The sequence below is a fragment of the Hemibagrus wyckioides genome, linkage group LG01, assembly GCF_019097595.1.
Source record: "Hemibagrus wyckioides isolate EC202008001 linkage group LG01, SWU_Hwy_1.0, whole genome shotgun sequence".
Taxonomy (NCBI): Eukaryota; Metazoa; Chordata; class Actinopteri; order Siluriformes; family Bagridae; genus Hemibagrus; species Hemibagrus wyckioides.
This window is the reverse complement of record NC_080710.1, coordinates 25,826,799-25,846,751: the sequence shown is the minus strand read 5'-3', so window position 1 is coordinate 25,846,751 and position 19,953 is coordinate 25,826,799. Positions and strand designations below refer to the sequence as shown.

General features: G+C 38.4%; 2 protein-coding genes across 2 annotated transcripts in view; both read left to right on the top strand.

Moving 5' to 3' along the window:
* zgc:111976 (mediator of RNA polymerase II transcription subunit 1-like) lies at nucleotides 1-12,120 on the top strand. The gene is made up of 17 exons (XM_058380367.1): nucleotides 1-243; nucleotides 392-480; nucleotides 1,458-1,533; nucleotides 1,833-1,887; nucleotides 3,150-3,282; nucleotides 3,363-3,391; nucleotides 4,547-4,618; nucleotides 4,706-4,780; nucleotides 4,870-4,946; nucleotides 5,029-5,094; nucleotides 5,230-5,341; nucleotides 6,278-6,402; nucleotides 6,607-6,716; nucleotides 7,656-7,854; nucleotides 7,939-8,034; nucleotides 8,153-8,255; nucleotides 10,450-12,120. The coding sequence occupies exons 1-17, from the start codon at nucleotides 225-227 to the stop codon at nucleotides 10,805-10,807; spliced, it is 1,794 nt and encodes a 597-aa protein (XP_058236350.1). The 5' UTR covers nucleotides 1-224; the 3' UTR covers nucleotides 10,808-12,120.
* A 3,283-nt stretch (nucleotides 12,121-15,403) lies between these two features.
* si:dkey-192l18.9 (F-box/LRR-repeat protein 7) overlaps nucleotides 15,404-19,953 on the top strand; it is a 30,356-nt gene continuing 25,806 nt past the window's right edge. The window contains exon 1 of the mRNA XM_058399781.1: nucleotides 15,404-15,771. Within this exon, the coding sequence (XP_058255764.1) occupies nucleotides 15,735-15,771 (37 nt within the window). The 5' untranslated portion in view covers nucleotides 15,404-15,734. The remainder of the gene's footprint in view (nucleotides 15,772-19,953) is intronic.

Here is a 19,953-nt window from a genome sequence, read left to right as displayed (position 1 = left end):
GCCATGCTTAAGTTTTGAAAGGTGCTTGTAGTGTTTTTCCGTCTGTATTAACAATTTAGTAGTTCATTTATAATGAGGAGAACAACACAATAGGACAGCTAAAGCATTAGGATATTGTTTCCTTACTTGAAAAGTTTGCCTCTGATTTATTTCTAAATGCAAATGCCTTGTTTTCTCACTCTTCATTAGAAGAAGCTACAGTAGAAACCAAAAACAGAGCTGTGATGGAATCAAAAGTGGATGGTAAGAGGAACAATAAACTTTATGGACTTTAACAAACATGGAACACATATCTAGAGTTGTGGGTAAATGAGTCTTGCTTTTAAAACCACAGGGCCATACAGGGAAAAAATATATTTAATCTCATTCACTGTTATTTTGACCCCCCTAGTCCTGAAGAAGACCTATTTATCTGAATTAAACTCCAAATACTCAGAGAAACCATGGACTGAGACCTTTCAGCTGGTGCACAGATGCATGGTAGGAAAAACTTCAATCTTAAGTTGTCACATGAATATTAAGAACCTGCTAGACACATGATGATGTAAGGTGTGATTTAGCTCAAGGTTGAGAGTAATACTGACCATCTGCTGGTTGCAGCCATATGCTCGTCTGTGTGATATTCCATGTCTTAACCAGTTACGCAAGTGATAGCCTAGTGCTCTGACCGCTGCTGTGCTGCCGAGCGAGTTGCGTGCACAAGCTAACAAATGTTTTCCAGATGCAGGACTTAAGTATGGCTATTGTGGCCGGAACAGCCATGTGCCAAACTAATACGTAAACAGCTGCTTCCTTCTCTGGAGGTTGGGAGAGGAACGTATTGCTTCTGCATGCTCATACAGGCATTTCTCTCAAAGCTGCTGTAGAATATGAATTTATATTTCCAGTGTGACTTTAATTTACTGTACACATTTATTAATGGGTTTCATTTGACTTAATGTAAATGATCTCTGAACCTTAAACAACATGAAGTTTTCTCTCATAGGGTGGAAAAGCAAAACGGTATGGTCGTGTGTGTAGTACAGCTCTTTGTCTGTTAGCAGTTAAACAATGATTTATGGTAATAATTAAACCACATGAATGCCATAAATTAAACTTCTAGCACCACCCAAAAGTTTCTACATTGTAACCCCAGATTTTTTTTGGCCTTGGTCCGTTGACGTTATTAAATATAACCATTAAAAGGCCTGGGAGTTTCTACCCAGAGGAGAATTAACAGCTAAGCTGAAGCCCAAAAATGATCACTCCCAATATACAGTCTCAAACTGAACAATAGTAATGTTGAGGGGTCATGAAATTCTTCTTCAAGTCTGTAATGCATTTAGCAAAGCTCATCAAAATGCTTCTACATAACTGCTGGTCATTTGATATAATATACAAATTTGTTCAGTGTCCTTAGTCTCTTAAAACATTGTTAATTAAATAAATGGATATATTTATTTCCCTTGCCTTTTCAGGATAAATCTAGAGCAGACAGCAGGCACTCTGAGGCAATCATGAGATGCCTGCAGAAACTCCAGGAAGCTCAGAATGGTAATAATCTCCAGCACATCATCCATCATGCTGAGATAGTGAAAAATGCAGTTTTGGGGGAGAAAACGGTTAAAAAATGGTGCAGTAAAAATTCGTCTTTCTGTCTGTCTGGGGAATTATTAAGGCTGTATTTAAAACCGTAAAGAGGCTTCCATTTATATTCTTTTCAGTAAGGAACAAATACTACTATATGATACTATATACTGTCCAAGAAAGCAGTTTTTCTATGCATACTAGGACCAACAATAATGAATCTTTTTATGATGAGGTGCTCCTTTTGTGTCTGTATTAATTTATAGTGACCTCTCTGAGTGCCATGGTGACCAGATTGGAGATGATTGCCAAACAGAGAGGGTTTGTAACGTTTAATTACAGCTACTATTTTTGGTTTGTAGGGCTCTTTGTAATTTTAGAGCATTCTTCTGTCTGCCTAGGGGAATTATATCTGCAGTTGAAAAAAACTCTTTTCTCCCTGGTAAATAGACAGCATGATGTCATTGATGTCCATTTCACCTCCTTTGATACTAAAAATGGCCAGTCACTGCCTTCAGACCAGAGCAAGAACAGTAGAGATTGTAGGAGCCATAATATGAGCAGTAGAGACTGTTGAAGTGAGAGCATGAGCAGTAGAGACTGTTGAAGTTAGAGCATGAGCAGTAGAGACTGTTGAATCCAGAGCATGACCATCTCCCTGGTATTCTTGCTGCTAAATAGACAGCATGATGTCACCGATTTACCATTTCACCTCTTTGACACCAAAAATGGCCACTGACTTGAGACCAGACCAAGAGCAGTAGAGATTGTAGGAACCATAATACAAGTATTAGAGACTATTGAAGTTAGAGCATGAGCAGTAGAGACTTTTGAAGTTCAAGCATATGCAGTAGAGTCCATAAGATCCAGAGCATGAGCAGCACAAACGATTGGATCCAGAGCATAAGCAGTAGAGACAGTAGGATCCAGAGCATGACCAATAGAGAATATTGGATCCAAAGCATGAGTAGCAGAGATTGAAGGAGACAGAGCATGAGCTGTAGAGACTATTGGAACCATAATATGAACATTAGAGACTGTTGGGGCCAAAGCACGAACATAGAGACTTCAGGAGCCAGAGTATGAGCTGAAGAGACTGTAGAAAAGTGTGGGAAAGTTGCTGAATCTAGTGCTTTTCATATTGCAAGAAGCTATCTGTTTACTCTGTCATCTCTCTGCTAATATCCACTTAACACAGTCAGCCATAATATACCAAATCACTGTTTTTCACTGTATGAACATTAAATGTTATAAAATAAAATAATTTTTTGTCTCTGGCTTTAAAAAAAATTACATACTTCACCTTTAAAGCTTTACAAGTTGGCTCTGTTTTTTATTCACAAGAAACTCTGCATAAAAGATGTCAACGTTATCTCTAACCTCATCTAAACTGTATCTGAGTAATATGACTTGTGGTGATAACAGTCGGTGTAAGCCTGCCTTAAGTTAGGACGTGAGGAGAGTCCCGTAGAGGTCATAAAAATGTCTGTGTATACTTAGTGAAACAATGAGACAAACCAAACCATGCATGTGTAGTTTATACACACGTTTTTAACTACATGCTGAACGTCTGACCTCTGTAGACTGGGCTCCCACTTGAGTCCCACAGAGACTGCATGCTATCTGACAGCTGATCTGTTCTATGTGGAAGTGCTGTTGCTGCCTGGGGGAGAGGTTGAGGATGTGAAAGTCGCTAAGCATGGAGAAGCTCCTGAGGTATAAAGAATGCAAACGTGTTATGAGGAGTCAGTTGCTTGTTCTTGGTGTTTGACCAATTACTTATTTCTCTTTTTCAGTCAAACGCATTGCTTTGTCAGTTGCTAAGGTAAGAAATTACTGCAGAAAATATCTCTGTTTTGTAAGTAAAAAAAAGTCAGACAGAAAAATGTAAATAATATGCAAAAAAAAAAAAACAGAAATATTTTACTGACAGCTTTAAAGGAGAACCTGTACACCTGCTTATTCATGCAATTATTCAGAATAATTCGGTTCAAGTTTTTTAATGTCGCAAAGCAGGTTTACAGAAAAATATAAATTCAGAATATAAATTCTGTCTGTTGTGGAGAAGAAGGAACTGAGCCGAAAGGCAAAGCTCTCGATTTACCAGTCAATCTACGTTCTTACTCTCACTTATGGTCATGAGGTTTGGGTCATGACCAAAAGGACAAGATCCCGGATACAGGTGGCCGAAATGTGTTTCCTTCATAAGGTGGTGGGGCATTCCCTTAGAGATAGGGTAAGGAGCTCTGTCACTCGGGAGGAGCTCGGAGTAGAGCCGCTGCTCCTCCACATCGAAAGGGGCCAGTTGAGGTGGCTTGGGCATCTGTTTCGGATGCCTCCTGGACGTCTCCCAGGGGAGGCGTTCCAGGCATGCCCCACCGAGAAGAGACCCTGGGGAAGACCCAGGACATGCTGGAGGGACTATGTCTCTCGGCTGACGAGAAGAGTTGGAGGAAGTGGCTAGGGAGAGGGAAGTCTGGGCATCCCTGTTTAGACTGCTGCTCCCCCGACCCGGCTATGGATAAGCGGATGACAATGACATGACATGACAATATAAATTATACATTTTAAATGTATCCCTAATGAGCAAACCAGCGGTGACAGCTGCAAGCTAAAAACTCCCTGAGACAATATTAGGAAGAAAAAATTATCCAACTAGTTCCACCACATGTTCCTGCTTGAAGTGAGTAGATGTTCACGAGGACTCCTGCGGTTGTAGCTCATCCACCTCACGGTTCAGTGTGCTGTGCATGCTGAGATGCTTTTCTGCTCACCATGGTTGTAATCAGTGAATATTTAAGCTTTCCTGTGAGCATTATTTTCCATATGATCTTGGTAAATATTAACTCGAGCTATATCTGTGTGATTTAATGCATTGCGCTGCTGCCACATGATTGGCTGAATAAATAACTGCCTGATTATGCAGGCATACCTAATAAAGTGGTCAGTGACTGAATGCTGACGTTTTATATCAATATAGGATGAAGAAATTTCAGGAATTCTCACTCAAGATGGATGACCTTGCATCTCTCTGTAACATACCAGGCGACAGGTATTATTTCACAGAGCATTGATTAATAATGCTGACTTATTTTAAGATTTTATTTTATTTTATTTTTCATAACATTTTATCCCACAGTGATACCAAACTGAAGGTCTACACATCCATTCAGCACCTTCAGAAAGACCTACTAAAAATCTCCAATTTACCAAGGTGGGAAGAAGGCAGTATTTTAGTATGTCAGATAAAATGTGTTGTAAATCCTTGCCTGAGTAAAAAAAGCATCTGTGTTTAATTTTCAGGCATTTGATAGAGAGTGATGCTCATGTTGATATGGTTCTGAATGGCAGGATTGGCAGTATTACACCTGGCAGTGAAGGTAAAGTGCTTTTGGTGTAGTCGATGCTTTTGGTAATGAATGGAGTTGTGTATAGAATGTAATGATATCCCTTTCCTACCAGGAAGCCCAATGAGCATTGAGTACTACATCAGTCCCTCAGACGCTCTGATAGAGAGGTTACATCCAGGTACATAAAGATCAAGACAACCCTCTGTTTTTTCAGGGTTATTATCACAAATGCTATGCTTTTTATAGGCATATGTGGTGCTGTAATGAGTTTACAGAAGCTGGATTCCTGGCTGATTTATTTTTCCTGTGACAGGGGAGGGCAGCCGTAGCCAGAGTGCTGTGTTAGTGGTGGGTGCCAGTGCCACTACACACAGGTTGCAGATGGAGTCTCTGATTCCTACACCACCTCAAGTGAACTCACAAGGGTGTGTATTGAGATATAGGACTCTTCTGAGTTCAGAATGTTTTGTGGGTTTTGTAGCTAACATTTTGTAAATGAATTGCTGGCTACTTTAAATGGTCTTAAGTTGAGATGGTCTAGCTACCTGATGTTAAATTAGAATGCAGACTCTGACAGAAAAAGGTCTCAATAATGACAGACTATCATTAGTTAAAATCCCAATCATCCATCCGTCCGTCCATCCATCCATCCATTCATTCATTTAGGTGCTTTATCTCAATTAGAGTCACAGTGAATATGGATACTATCCCAGGAACATTGACCACAAGGCAGGAATACACACTGTCTGCCATGCCAGTCCATCACAGGATACCATACACACACTCATTTGCAGGTGTGAAAAATTTAACAGTATGTTTTTACATTTTCCTTGCTAGTACCTGTAAACATCAGTACCCTGTTTTGCTACTGCTTTTGTAAATGTCTTCAGTGACATTTCCCCTTGGGTGAGTTTTTCAGAAGCCATTTTTCAGGATGTATTGGCTTATATAAAGGACTGAATATATGTATAATTAAATCGGTTAAAAATAAATTCTGAAAAATAAATCATTCATATACTTGAACCATGCATCATTGTGCTGAATGCTAAGACCAAATAATTGTTTATATTTAATTAATTCCTTGCTGTTGGTATTATGTGCTCCTGAGTCATGAGACGACGGGGACCCGTCTCTCTCTCTCTCTCTCTCTACCTCTCCCTCTCTCTGTTCCTCTCCTTTTCCATGCCCCCCTCTATTTCTCTCTCTCTCTCTCTCTCTCTCTCCCCCTCCCTCCCCATCTCTCTCTCCTTCTCTCTCTCTCTCTCTGTCTATCTCTCACCCTCTCCCTCTCTTTGGTTCTTACTCTCTATGTCGATTTGTAATGTCTTAATTTAAATAATATATTTCTCATCATGTTTCAGTCTTCCTGCTTTCATCCCGCTCTCTGATGCATGCTCAGAGTTGCTGCCAGCCTTCTTTATGCTCAAATTCAAGCCACCAGTGCCCATGCTCAATTCCTTCATCCACAAAATGAGCCAAATAACAGGTCACTAATCTCAATCAGCACTAACAGAATAAAATTGTCTTTAATTAGATTGATATACACTCTTGATTTATATACACTCTGGTTAAAGCTGAAACGGCATGCGAGTGTAGTAGCAAAGAATAAAATATTGCGTTGGCACTTATTAACATGTCCTTGAGGTCGTCCTTGAGAATGCTAACAGTGATTCCGGTTAATCATCCCTAGACCTTCCCCCAGATGCTGACCTGCAGGGGGAGCCACTTTTCCAGCTGCTCCAGTCTAGTGCTCTAAAGGACAAGAGATCATGTGATGGAAACGATGCTCACTTTCTTGTGGTATGTAAAACATAATAGTGCACATGTACATTTGTCAAAGCAATTATATTCTCATGATTTTATTTTCTGTAACTAGATCTAAGCATACATGTCTACAAATACTTTACAGCATCCGGTATACGTGGTGGTCTAGGAAAACCCTTTAAATATTTCTGTGGCTGAATTTTGGAAAAATAATGAAAGTTTTGATCGAAGTTTTCCGCCAAAAATCTACTTCTCTACAAAAATATACTTCTCTACACTTTAATACATTTCTCCAAAACAAGTTTTCTGCCAAAAATATACTTCTCTACAAAAATATACTTCTCTACATTTTAATACATTTCTCCAAAACAATGTGGAAAAGTTTTAATGTCCTAATAAATAGACAACAGATGTCCACTGAATAAGGCTGGCTGAAATAAACAGCAATTACTTCAACATTAGTAACGAAAAAGTTAAGGTACAGTGATGTGCTCCATGTAACTTTTACCTCAGGTGATGAGACACAGGCTTGATCAGAGTGAGAACTCATTTCTCATTTGTAAATGTGTTCCTTTTGAAAAATATTTAGCAGTAATGTTGTTTTTCTATCAGTAGATTAGGTTAGAGGTGAGACTGACGTCGTTCAGTGAAACTGGAATAGAATTTTCTTCCCTCTTGACATTCAGGGTTAACCAGAACAGACTAGTTGTGCCTGGGATATGTGCAAAAGTGGAATATATTTCAGTTCAGGAAAGCCTGTCATTTTAAGAACTATATATAGCAGAACATGTCAAAAGCTGTCTATGTGAAGGGTTTTTCTTGGATCCTACATGGCACCATGATACCACCAATGTGCAGTAGAGGGTCATGTGACCTTAACGAATTTTGTTTTAGGTTTGAATAAGACACAGATTTAATTTGCCAAGGAATTGCCCGTCATTATTAAATGTGTACTTCCTTGGAAATTGCTCTCAGTCTCTCCCAGATGCTGAGTTTCACAGCTATTTATTCGCTGATGCTGAATGGAAATGTGACTTCTGGAGAGGATCCCTGATTCACACAGTTCCTTTCACCCATCCTTCTCACGTGCCTGCCTTATTGGACCTCCTCCGGTATCAGTCTGCCGTCAACACCCTACTGACGAGCTGCATCACCGGCCTTAAGCACCAACCAGGTAACATGCTACCCATGCATGTAGAAGCTAACTGAATTTATACTCTAATGTCTTTGCCTGAACCTGTGAATGTCTTTATGGCAGAAATAGAGTTTGACCTTAGCTGTGAAATCTTACCCGAGTCTGACTGCAGCTTTTCTGTGACCTTCAACATCCTGGACAGTGAGACACTGGCAGTTTGTATGTGCTTATTTGATGTGGATGAAACCTTTCAATTTCAATATTTCATAGTTTACACACAAAGTCCTGTTTGATTTTTTTTTTTACTGTCCTCTCTATTCTCTTTATTGGAACCTAGTGCTTGTTTCGGTGGTGGATTGTCGTCGGCTGTGCTGCAGGCTCCTAATGCCTGGTCCAGTGGATCACTCTCTAGATGGCTATATCTCCAGAGTCCTCACACGGTATACAAATAGACACTTTCTTGCAATCCTATCTTGTTAAATTTATCAATATAGTAACCAAAGTTTTAACTATATTGCATATGTGTTCATGTCTAGTCATTTTTAAACTTTAATATTATGAAAATTAGGATTCCGTGATATGACTAAAACATACTACATGTAAGTTTTGCATTTTATGAAAACACACTGAAGGATTCCTTTTTTTACTTATTATTCCCCCATTTCCAAAGCACATTAAAACATTTCTGTATTTAAGGAAGTTCAGATCATGGTCATGAACAATTTCTAAGCTATAATTATCATGTGCTTCTTGTTCAGCGTGATTAGCCAGTGATGTCTCAGATAATTCCCAGATAAATACGACAACCGTTAGAAAGATAGGAAATAGATTTTTTTTAGAAAGTGCTGGAATCAATAAAAAGTTGTAATTATATGTAATGTTATTGACTAGGAAATAATTTAGAATCTGTTGTAAATCTTTCTGGATGATCATCCAAATACTGCAGTTTCATCAGCAGTAAAACGACTGAAGAAGCAAGAGACCAAGAGCCAGGGTATAATAAGACACGGTTTATTGCATGCATGAAGAAAATCTGAGCGTTCTGTTGTCTAAGAAATAGTTGGATACAGCTGGCTTTTATACTGATTTGTTGACAGGAGCTTAAAGGACATGCAAGAACAGATAGATGATGCCCAAGTCTAGGCAAAATATGAGCGAGGACTAAAACATCATGACCCAAAGAACAGACACATGTACCTCATGAGTGAAGAAATAGTTGACATTATGAAATGACATTATATCATGTATCCATCAACAGATAATCATGGAAAAATAGAAAATAATCCCACAAAACTGACGCGTGGAAAAGTCTTTCTCTCTCTCTCAAGTAACACATGCTACTTCTGGTGAGATGCCAGTGACCGACTCCTTCAGACCGCTGGACCTGCCTGATACATTTTACTTACATAATGTACTTCTTCTCTGAGTTTGATTTAGCTCAGAATCACATGCTGCTGATAGCAGGACATTGATAACCTGAAAACTGCTGTGGATAGTACCCCAGGGATACCCTAAAAAGCATTAGGTAGCTGCTGATGGATTCACTTGGATAACCCAAAGCAGGAGTGTCCAGTCTTATCCTCAAAGGGCCAGTGTGGGTGCTGGTTTCATTCCAGTCAAGCAGGAGACACACTTGATTCCACCTGTTTGATGAGCTGATCTTCGCTTTCAGAATACTATGAAGTGTTTCATTTGCTTGAAACTTTACAAGCATAAATTTCAAAAATCCTTACACTCGTACCGATGTTCCTTTCAGCACACTCTGTACTGTTTACCTCTGTAGTGTGCAGTTGTGTAATGATTTATAATCCAACTATTCGAGGTGTCACCCAGAAAAGTACAAGTTCCCTTTTAAGTCTGGTTCATTTCAAGGATTCTTCCTCAGTCATCTGAGGGAAATTTTCATTGCCACTGACTTGCTTATAAGGGTTCAAAATATAACTTTATATCAGTCTGTAAAGCAGTTTTGTGGCAATAGCTATTGTTAAAAGCACTACATAAACTATGAAAAGATTTAATTGAATTTAAAACCTAGTGGTTTTATGATTCAGATAGACTTATCCTCAGCTTAGAGAGAATCGTTACTGCAGATCAGTACGAAGTTCTTCTACCGGATCACTTTTGAATTGATGAGGAGGAAAAAGGTTTGAATTATAATGATATGGCCTTCCAAGCACCACATTTCAACCCAATTAAACACCTTTAGTGATGTGTTAGAAAATGCTCTTCTCCACCACCAAAACACCAAATGATGGAATATTTCTTGGAAGCATGATGTTTATTGCTACAGTACAGTTCCAGAGACTTGTGGGGTCTGTGCCAAGGCACATTGAAGCTGTTCTGGTGACTTGTAGAGGTCCAGAACTTTACTAAAACACATTATAGTGGCTGACAAAATATCAATATTTTGACTGTTGTTTTGGATATTTCATTCCAATGAAATTCTAGTTATCCACACCATTCACAATTTCTCTGAAACCGGTTTGTAAGTTCATTTCATAGGAATGTTTACAATATCAGTATTGGAAAGGCACAGTATTTTCGTTGTGATTAAAAATTGATATATATAGCTGTAATGAAAACGAGTATGAACGGAAGTGTTATACATGTGCTTATCCAGTCCTTTCTTTCTAGGTGCATGTCTATCCCTATCACTTTGAGGGCTATACGGAAAAGGATATCAAGCTTGAGGCCTCCAGCACTGCCACTTGAACCCGATTCCGCTAGAAAGGCTTCAGAGAGTTCATCCTCTACTTCAGCACATTCTGCTGTAGAAAACGCTCCAGCGGTCCTCCCTTCTGCTGTGCTCTCCCCTGAGCAAATGGAGGAGGACGAGCTTCCCACTAACTCTGGCCACTATGTCATGTCTGTAGCTGCAGCTCCGGCAGTTGATGGTACTAATACAGATGCGATTGCTAACCGTTCCCCATGTGCCTCTGTGGGTGTCTATTCACACTGGGTGGCCAGCAACTTTCCAGCTAAGCTGATTTAGAATAGTGGAAAGGGACAGTCATGTCTGAAAGATATGTAATAAATTATTTGTTTTGAAGAAAGTCATTAATAAACATGTTTTAAATGGAAGTTCACAATGGTCAAATAATCTGGAAGTTTCCCAGAGAGCTAAAAGTGTTTTTTTTTTTAAAAATGTAAACACATATTTTTACCAATACCTAGCATCTGTTCTGTCTAAATAATACTTGACTGTATGTCTAAACTTCATCAGATAATGAACCAGTATGGTCTCTTATTGGCCGCGTCTTAATAGCAAAATAAAACACACACAATTCATATCAAGTTGCGTTAAAACAGCCATAGCTGAGGCAAAAGGTTTTCCTTGTTACAGTATAATTTTTATTCATTTGCTATACCCCCAGGTAATCTGTGTACTAAAGACCTTAAAAAGAGGAAGTACACAACATTCTTCTGTTGCATGCTGTTGAGGCATTTGGCTGTTAAGGGTTTCTTGGGCTTGGCATTTGACCCTGTTCCAGACAGCCAACACACCACTGATTGGTACCATGCGAGCCAAACAAACAAGTAAAAAGTAGTAGTTGTACCTAGAATTTTCTCAAATCCCCTCCCGGACAAACAGTCCTCTTCAGACATTAGACATGCTACACAGATTGTGTTCAGATCTGTAATGAATGATTAGATGTGTTCGTCCAAGACCGTTTATAAAGTTCAGAAGTTTTGTGGTTTGGCCATATTATAATATGTTCCTTCACAAGGGAAAGTTGCCAACAATTAAAAATGTTACAGACTTCTCATGCAGTTTTAAAGCCATGGACTAGGTAAGCAGGAATGTATCTTCGTTTCTTTAAGCACTGTTTGATTTTTTTCCCCCAGAAATATTTATATTTTACTGCATAGAGCACACATTTCCTAAAAGAGTAATAGACCTTGTCTTTTTGTGCTCCGCAAAGACAATGAAAGTGACAGATACGAGTTTCATACTTGTTATGCTCGGGTTCCTGTTTTGCAGTTCACAGCACAATAAAGTTTCCGGTGATGGAGGTCAGCCATTTTAATTTCGTTCAGGAAGTCTAAGAGACTTACAATAGAGCCTTAGTTGATGGTGTACTTTATAAACCTTGGGTCATGCATATAATTGTCTCTGTGCGAGCTTGCTGATCTAGGATAATCTAACATCTCTCCCTGCGTCCTTGTTACATCATTCATGTTGATGTGAAGAATAAAATCAGATCATAGAACACCATTTGTACTCTGCGACCCCAAGGAAAAAGGGAAAACACCACATCCACATGACAAGTGCATATGAAAGCATTTTAACAGAGCATATTGTTTTAATTCATCAAGCATTCCTGACACATGTATTATACTTTTTTTGTGTGTATTCCTAATGCTTAGGGCATGTGTTTAGTGAAAAAAAAGCAAGTTTCTTTCTTTCTTAAAAAAACACAAACCATTAGTCAGTTCGTTAATTCATTCATTAATTAATTTTAGACAGCAGGCTTGAACCAAGATGTTGACTTATAGTCTCAACTTATGTGAGACTTGAATTCCAGAAATCAGATGATTTTATGTCTTCAAATCATTAAATAACTAAGCAGCAACAAATTCATGTTTTATGCATGGATTTATAAAAAACCTGGTAAGTCAGCCCAATAAATTGCCTTTGGTCAGATTTAAAGCTCTTGAAGGAATATTTCATTTCATTGTTTTTCACTCTGTAGTGTATGTGATGATCACAGATATAAATTTCAGCTGAGTTTCCATTACAAAGAAAGAGGAGAAAGAAGAGTTCACTCACTCACTTGTTATGATGTACTGCATGATGAAAGTCTAAGGGTGATTGTCAGGGCAGTGAAGTGCTTCTTCTTGTGGAACACATTCATGATTTTTATTAAAGGAATTTATAAATTAAATCTGTAAAATCTCTAAATCTATATAATGGGCCTTTTCATAGATGGGACTTATTTTGGAAGAAATTGTGGTTACTCTTACAACGTAGATAAAGTAGTAGAATCCTGCAAGAATATGACAAAATGCTTGGCATGAGTATTTAACTAGATGCTTGTTATGAAATTTTTTTTGTCTCTATACCAATAATTAAATAACAGGGGTTTGTATAGTGGATATACTCCACATAATCTCAAACTAACAGTAAACAGATTTTTTTAAGTGCTGTTGCCAAAAATGAAACACTTATCAGCACAGACTGTGCAGCTTTCCCTAAGGAAATATTTAACATATTTTTGGAACAGAGAGAATAAAAGAAAGTCTGGTGATTAAACAACTCTTTCTAGCTTTTATAACATAAATGTGGACAGGACCTAATTTATTTAAAATGTCTAATGTAGCTATAAATTAAAAAACATAGTAAGATGCATTCTTTAATTAATAATAAGCGTCATTATTGAATAAAACAAACCACCCCATTGTTGTATTTTTCCTATAACAGTATGTCATGTTGTGTTTTAGTCCTTACATAAAAGTCCCATTTAGTTTAGCATTTATTTTATTTAATCACCCATTTTCTTGACTGAAATCTTGCGTCATAAGTGAGTTTCAAGCCATTCAGCCAAGTCACTGGGTTTGCAGATCTTTCCTCAGCAGGGAAACATTATGAATATATTATCTGTGGTTATCACAAATATGCGCATATAGAGAGCGCTTGAAATTGTTGCAGTATTTCTTTAAACACAGCTGTTAAATGCTGTTATTTTTATGAGGGTGTGGTCTGTTCGGTCAACTCTGTTGCAAACCGTCAACAGCGTACCACAACTGAGGGTTCGAACGATGATGTGGCCACAAGATACAAAGTCAAGTCCATGATCTGTGTAACTGCGTAACTAAACCCGCAACTTGCTTTACGCTGTTGGAACATCATGTGAAAACATTTATTCACTTGGAGTCAAATCAGTGACTCTGACATGTAATAGTGCAGAAGCAAGAATTGCAGCCTCAGAGCTCCAGGATCCCTGGATCAATCTTAATCTTGGGTTAAAGTGTACAGTCTCACATGTTCACACTGTGTCGGTGTTGGTTTCCTCTCTGGTTTCCTCTTAGTGTCAAAAATGCCATGTGTGAGTATGGTGCCCTTTGATGCATTGGAATTTCATTGCCTTTTGCCCAGAGTTCCTGGGATAAGCTCTTGATCCACATAGACCCTGACCAGGATAAAGCATATACTGAAAATGAATGATCTCAGTGCTTAGGTTCCAGTAGCCACAGAGGTCTGATGAACTGATTTCTTAGTGTTACTTACTTTGCAGAATAATAGTTATCACAACCTACTCTAAGTATGCTAAGTGACCGAACGTATGTGGACAACTGACAATCATACTCACATGTTTTATCTTTTGTATCTGTATTTTGTATCTGTTTTTATCCTTCGTAATATCATATTCCAGATGTAGTCCCCCCTTTGCTGTTATAATAACCTCCACTCTTCTGGGAAGGCTTTCCACTGGATTTTTGGAGTGAGGCTGTGGGGATTTGTCTTCATCCAGCCCCAAGCGTATTACTGAGCTCATGCAATGATGTCATATGAGGAGGTCTGGGGTGCAGTCAGTGTTTCAGTTCATCCTTGACAAACCATGTCCTCTCTTTTTGGAGCTCACTTTGTGCAGATGGGGACTGTCATGTTGGAACAGGTTTGGGGATCTTGAAATTGTAATGCTACTGCATACAAATACATCATAAACACTTGTGTGCTTCCAACTTTGTGGAAACACTTTGGGGAAGAATCCACTTAAGGATGTGATGATCAAGTGTCCATATAGAGTACTTGGTGTACTTTATACTATTGACTAAAGAGAGCTTGAGAACTTAGTTTGTGGTTGTAATAATAAGATATACATTTACATTTCTGGTGTTTGGCAGACAGCTTTATCCAGAGCAGTTTACAATTTATCTAATTTTATACAACCTAGCAAGTGAGGGTTAAGGGCCTTGCTCAGGGGCCCAACAGTGGCAGCTTGGTGGACCTGGGATTCGAACTCACAACCTTTCAATCATTAGGAATTTTGTTCCTTTGATTCTACTGAAATATTACTATTAAAAATATAATATAATATAGTAATATTATAAGTGGTTTGTCCAGTGGGGCTGACTACTACTACTACTACTACTACTAATACTAATAATAATAATAATAATAATAATCATCATCATCATCATCATCATCATAAGAAGAAGAAGAAGAAGAACAGCAAAAAGGAAACATCTTCCTCCAAAAGAACAATAATTTTTTTTTTTTTAAATCAATAATTCTTTTTCTTTACTTAGAAAGTTAGTAAAGATTAAACAGGACTAGATAATCTAGCAACAGAAGATTATTTTAATGCTTATAAGTGATTTGGGGGAGAAATAAATCTTATATTTTCTCTATAAGTATAGATATATAAGTTATATAAGGGTTAAGTGTTTGGTCAAGAGGTAAATCTTCGTTTTTTTGTTTGACTGCAGACAACTTGGCTGTTTAGTAAAAAAGGAGAGAACAATCTGAGAGCATTAAATACTGGAGAGATGGATAAAACGAAAGTGGGTATATTGAGGGTTAATGTTTGCGGTCTCTTTAAAAGCCGTTCAGCCCCGACATCCTTCTGTCAGAGGGAGAGAGAGAGAGAGAGAGAGAGAGAGAGAGAGAGACTCAAGGTCCCTCAGCTCACATCAGTCAGTGTGTATTGAACTCTCAGCAGAGGGAATGCACTTATCACTGCAGATTTAAAGCCCGGCTCTCAGTTCAGGGAAACAGGATGCTGCCGGTGTTGTGGACGCCTGTGCTCAACTTTACTCATCTTTCTTTCTTGCTTTTCACATCGCGCTCCTGAAGTCGGGAAAACGTATTAATGGCTGATTTCTTCTGAGCCATGCATTTTGTTTTTCTGTAGTTTACCGTGTAAAAGCGTCATGTGTGTTCCAGTGTGCTGTGGATAGACAATGCGCTCTTCAGGATGGGAGCGAACAACGGCAAACAGTGCGGAAGTGAAGGTACGTCACTTATAAAAGCATGCAAATCACATATATCAACATCTCGAAGTTGTTAAAGACTCCTCCACCGTCTTATCTGTTCATCTCAACAGTCATCCGCTTTAAAAACCCCAACAAACACTACAGCATTGCATGCGTGATGTTTGCTGTCAAACTTCTGAAAGCTTATTTCCACTTGTGATCTAGTTCATTTATACTATATTAACTATTCCAATATTAAACACATTAGACAAATACGTGCCATCACATTTAGCTTATTTGTTGGTGTTTTATAACATTCTTGAACCCAAACATTATTCTTAGCTTGTGTTATTATTTAAATGCCATTACACACACACACACACACACACACACACTGTGTGACTTGTTATTTTTTCTTATAGGTTATTATCTTCTTAAAAGTATAGCTATTTTAACAACAGTCACTTAAGCATGGTTCCTTCCTCTATGGCACTGACAAGTTCCCCATTCTGAGATCCAAGACAACCAAGACACTTCTAAAAGTGAATTATTCACAGCAACAGACTTGAAATGAAATGAAAGTCAGTTTAATTCCTTGTCATGATTTGCCTATTTCAGAACGATCCCTAGAGTAACCATGAGACTTGCTTAAATGTTAAACTATTCAGCAGTCCAAGGCAAACATCCACATCTGGGGCACAACCTACCGCTCAGACATAGTGAGTTAACTGGCCAAGTTAAACTTTAAGCTTCAGTCAAGTCCTTGAGAAACCCTAAGGGAAGCATCAAAGCTCTTCCACGCTCTCTCTCTCTCTCTCTCTCGCTATCTATCTCTCTCTCTCCCCATCTCTTGCTTCTCTTTTCTCTCAGTCTCTCAGTTGACCATTTCCAACGAACTACAGCAATCTAGCCCTACACACCAGTTTCCTACAATTTATTAAATATACACATTGCCCTGAACTTGTCCTCCTTCAGAGAATGAAAAGAAGCAGCTACAGAAAAATATGTGCATGAATGCTTGTAATTTTCCATCCCAGTCAAGCCAACAGTGGATATATGCATTAAGTATATACATATATATTTGTGAGATGGTTATAATCTCAAATCTGACATAGCATATCCTGGCATAACCTGTCTATTACAGGAGGTCTGACAGTTGTTCTATCTGCAACATAGGTTTATATTAATGTGCTCATTCTGATACTTTATGGTTTCTGTTGTGACAACTTACATATGGGATCTGATGTAAATCTGATGCTCTAAGATTATCTAACAATAGCAATTAACTTATCACGAAATGTGCTGTCATTTTTTTTAACTTGATATGGTGAAGCTTTCTGAATGGTGGGCTTGTTAAGATTTATGGAAGGAGTCTCCAGTGTCAGTTTTCTGGCATGGGAAAATCATAACGCAAGGGCTTCTTCTGATTTGTCTGTAACATAACAAACTGTTTTTATTGTCTTAATAACATGAGAAAAACAAGAGAGGTTGGTAAGGGAATGCCTGCTATGAAATAAGTGATAACAGGAACTAACTTGTTTTACAGACATTCCACAACATTAATAGGATAAAAAATACAACATGCTATTTATTTAATGTAATTAAAGTTAATAGTTGGAAATTGCTTTGGTGTAAAATGAGTAAAACATGTAGAACATGCTGTAATAGGAAATGAATCAATTTCAGAGTAGTAACAGTAACTGCGCTTGATGCCAGGCAACATTACACCAAGATGTTGATTATTTTGGTACATCCCATCATGAAGCACAAGAAAAGGTGCTGAAATGAAACATGCAAGCAATGGATAGAAGATCAGTGAAAACAGAAGTATATGTGAACTACAGATCTGCCAAATAAAGTAAATAAGGACAAACGTTCCCTGTCATCGAGAAGGTCTGCTTGTACTGGCTTTAAAAAATTACAGTTTTAGGCTCCATTTAGTAAGGCAGCCTGATGTTTGACCTGAGGCAGCTAACAAATCACATCCAAATACAGATCTTTTAACTTCCAGTTTGACCCAAATTCATACACTTACCTAATATTTCAGCGAAATGTAACATGCCAATAGCTTGTCAAAAAAAAAGAAGAAGAAGAAAATGCAAATCTGATTTATCCATTTCATCTTAAGCTAGAAGATCATATGGATCCAATCATGGTTAGAATTTATTATCTACAAATTAAAAAATGTAGCATCTGGCTCACAACTTGCACATTTCTCAAGACAGTCTTCATGTTATCCTGAGTGGATTTCAGTTCAATTAGTTACTACAGGAAGGTTAGACTTTAAAGCTGGGCAGGATTACAGAGTTGCATGAGTAACTTGGCTTGCACGTGCATCTCTGCACAACGTGATACCTCATCAAGGGTTTATAAATGCCATTTCTCTCCATCTGTGCCACGAGCATCTGTACTTGGGCTCGACCTCGTCTTGAATTTCACTTAGCGAACAAACACTCCGCAAAGCTCTCTTTGCACCTTACATAAGCATAAGGCAGGAAACTGGTGAAAGTTTTTGACAGGTTGTTTTCCAGAAAAGTAAGCAAACAGGTCTCTCAGCCCTGGAGCTTTTCCCAAACCACTTCTTAAGAATGTGTCATTGGCACGTGGTGAGTGTAAGTTAATGGAGGGGAGACCGCAGTGCTAAACTCTCTGGGGTGTTCTCACGTTCGCATCTCAGTCAGTTGTGACACGGATGTATCTGCTGGAAAAGTGGGTAGAATAGGAAAATAGGAAGGATTCCACTGAAATAAATCCTTGTCAGTGGTTTTTGGGAAGCAGCCCAGCTTTCTGCATCTTAAACAGGAAGGCCAGTGAAATATGACTGTGAAAACAGATCCGAATGATTCCCGAGTGCAACGATTCCATGATTTTTGTTTTAATTAAACAGGATTCAGAAACCGCTGAAAAGTATAAGCAGAAAGTGATTAGGTGTGCCTGTGGTCTCTGTACAGAAGCTGAGTCAAACCTATGCTTTATGAATTCAAGCTGTGTCTGTCTCTGTTTCAAATGTTCACATTTGATCACTGGAAAATAATTGTCACTGGGTGCTAAGCTCCTGAGTAATGGAATTGTTTGTGCATGTGAAGTTTTTTTTTTTTACACATGATTTGGAAGTTCTGGCCAAAACGTCCCCCTATTAAAGTGTTGCTAATGAAGTGAGTCGAAAAGGCCAAACTTTTGATCAAAAGGCCAAACGCTTCACTGTTTTCACTGACAAAGAGGATAATCTTTGGGTTGATAGGTTTTAGGTTCCATTAAGAGGTTCAAGGAACCAAGTTGAATTAGATTTGCATTTGCTTCTCAAGCCATCTGTTTACATCTGGAATACTTGATCATTTCCCAAACCTAGATCAAATAAGAATGTATAAATGCTGAGCTGGTCAAGTCTTCAGACTGATCAATGCACATAAGTGTCTTCTTAATAGTCAGCTTTTTATTTTTCAGTGATCTGAAATAGCTGTTTATGTAACGGCGAAAAGACTGATGATATTCCTATTCATATTGTGTGAGTGAAACACTTTCTTGGATGCGTGGGGGATAGAGTGATAGACTGTTTCATTTTCTATGCATTTCAACATGGAAGAAAACCGCTGGTAGTCAAACAGGAAAGAGTGATCCGCTGAAGTAAATCATTAGGTCTTTGAGTTCAATAGGTTAGTAGTGAGCTCTTGATTGAAGAACAGCACGCAAAGGATGAAATTTCTGTGAGCCACAGTCAACCAACCGCTGACTATTCAGAATCATATACCCACCCCTGCTCTGTATCTTATTATTCTTTTACGGTTTTATACTTACATCGAAGCTCATGGTATATGGCAAAGACAGTAACACTGTTAGAGAGAAAATCATTTGCCAGACGTCTGTGGTTTTGCTTCTTAATTTCATAAATGGGTAGTTATATAATTCTAACTTTTACATAATAAATTTCACCACTCATTATGAAGCTGTGCCGAATAGGATAGCTCGAACAAACTGCTATGTGTTTTCATAATTTCAGCTAATTGAGCCCATTTGACAAGACAAAGCAAATTGCATCCACTTGCTTGGTGAGTCACATTTTGGGGCCTGATGTGGAAAACGAAGCAGATGTGCTAGTTCGGTGATTTCACCACATGTCTTTACAATGGTAATGATGAAGGGAGCCTGTCTCATGTTAGCCACAATACAGTCCTGGTTGGTTTACCAAAGAAGAAATGCTGGAAATGATTGAATTATCATGGG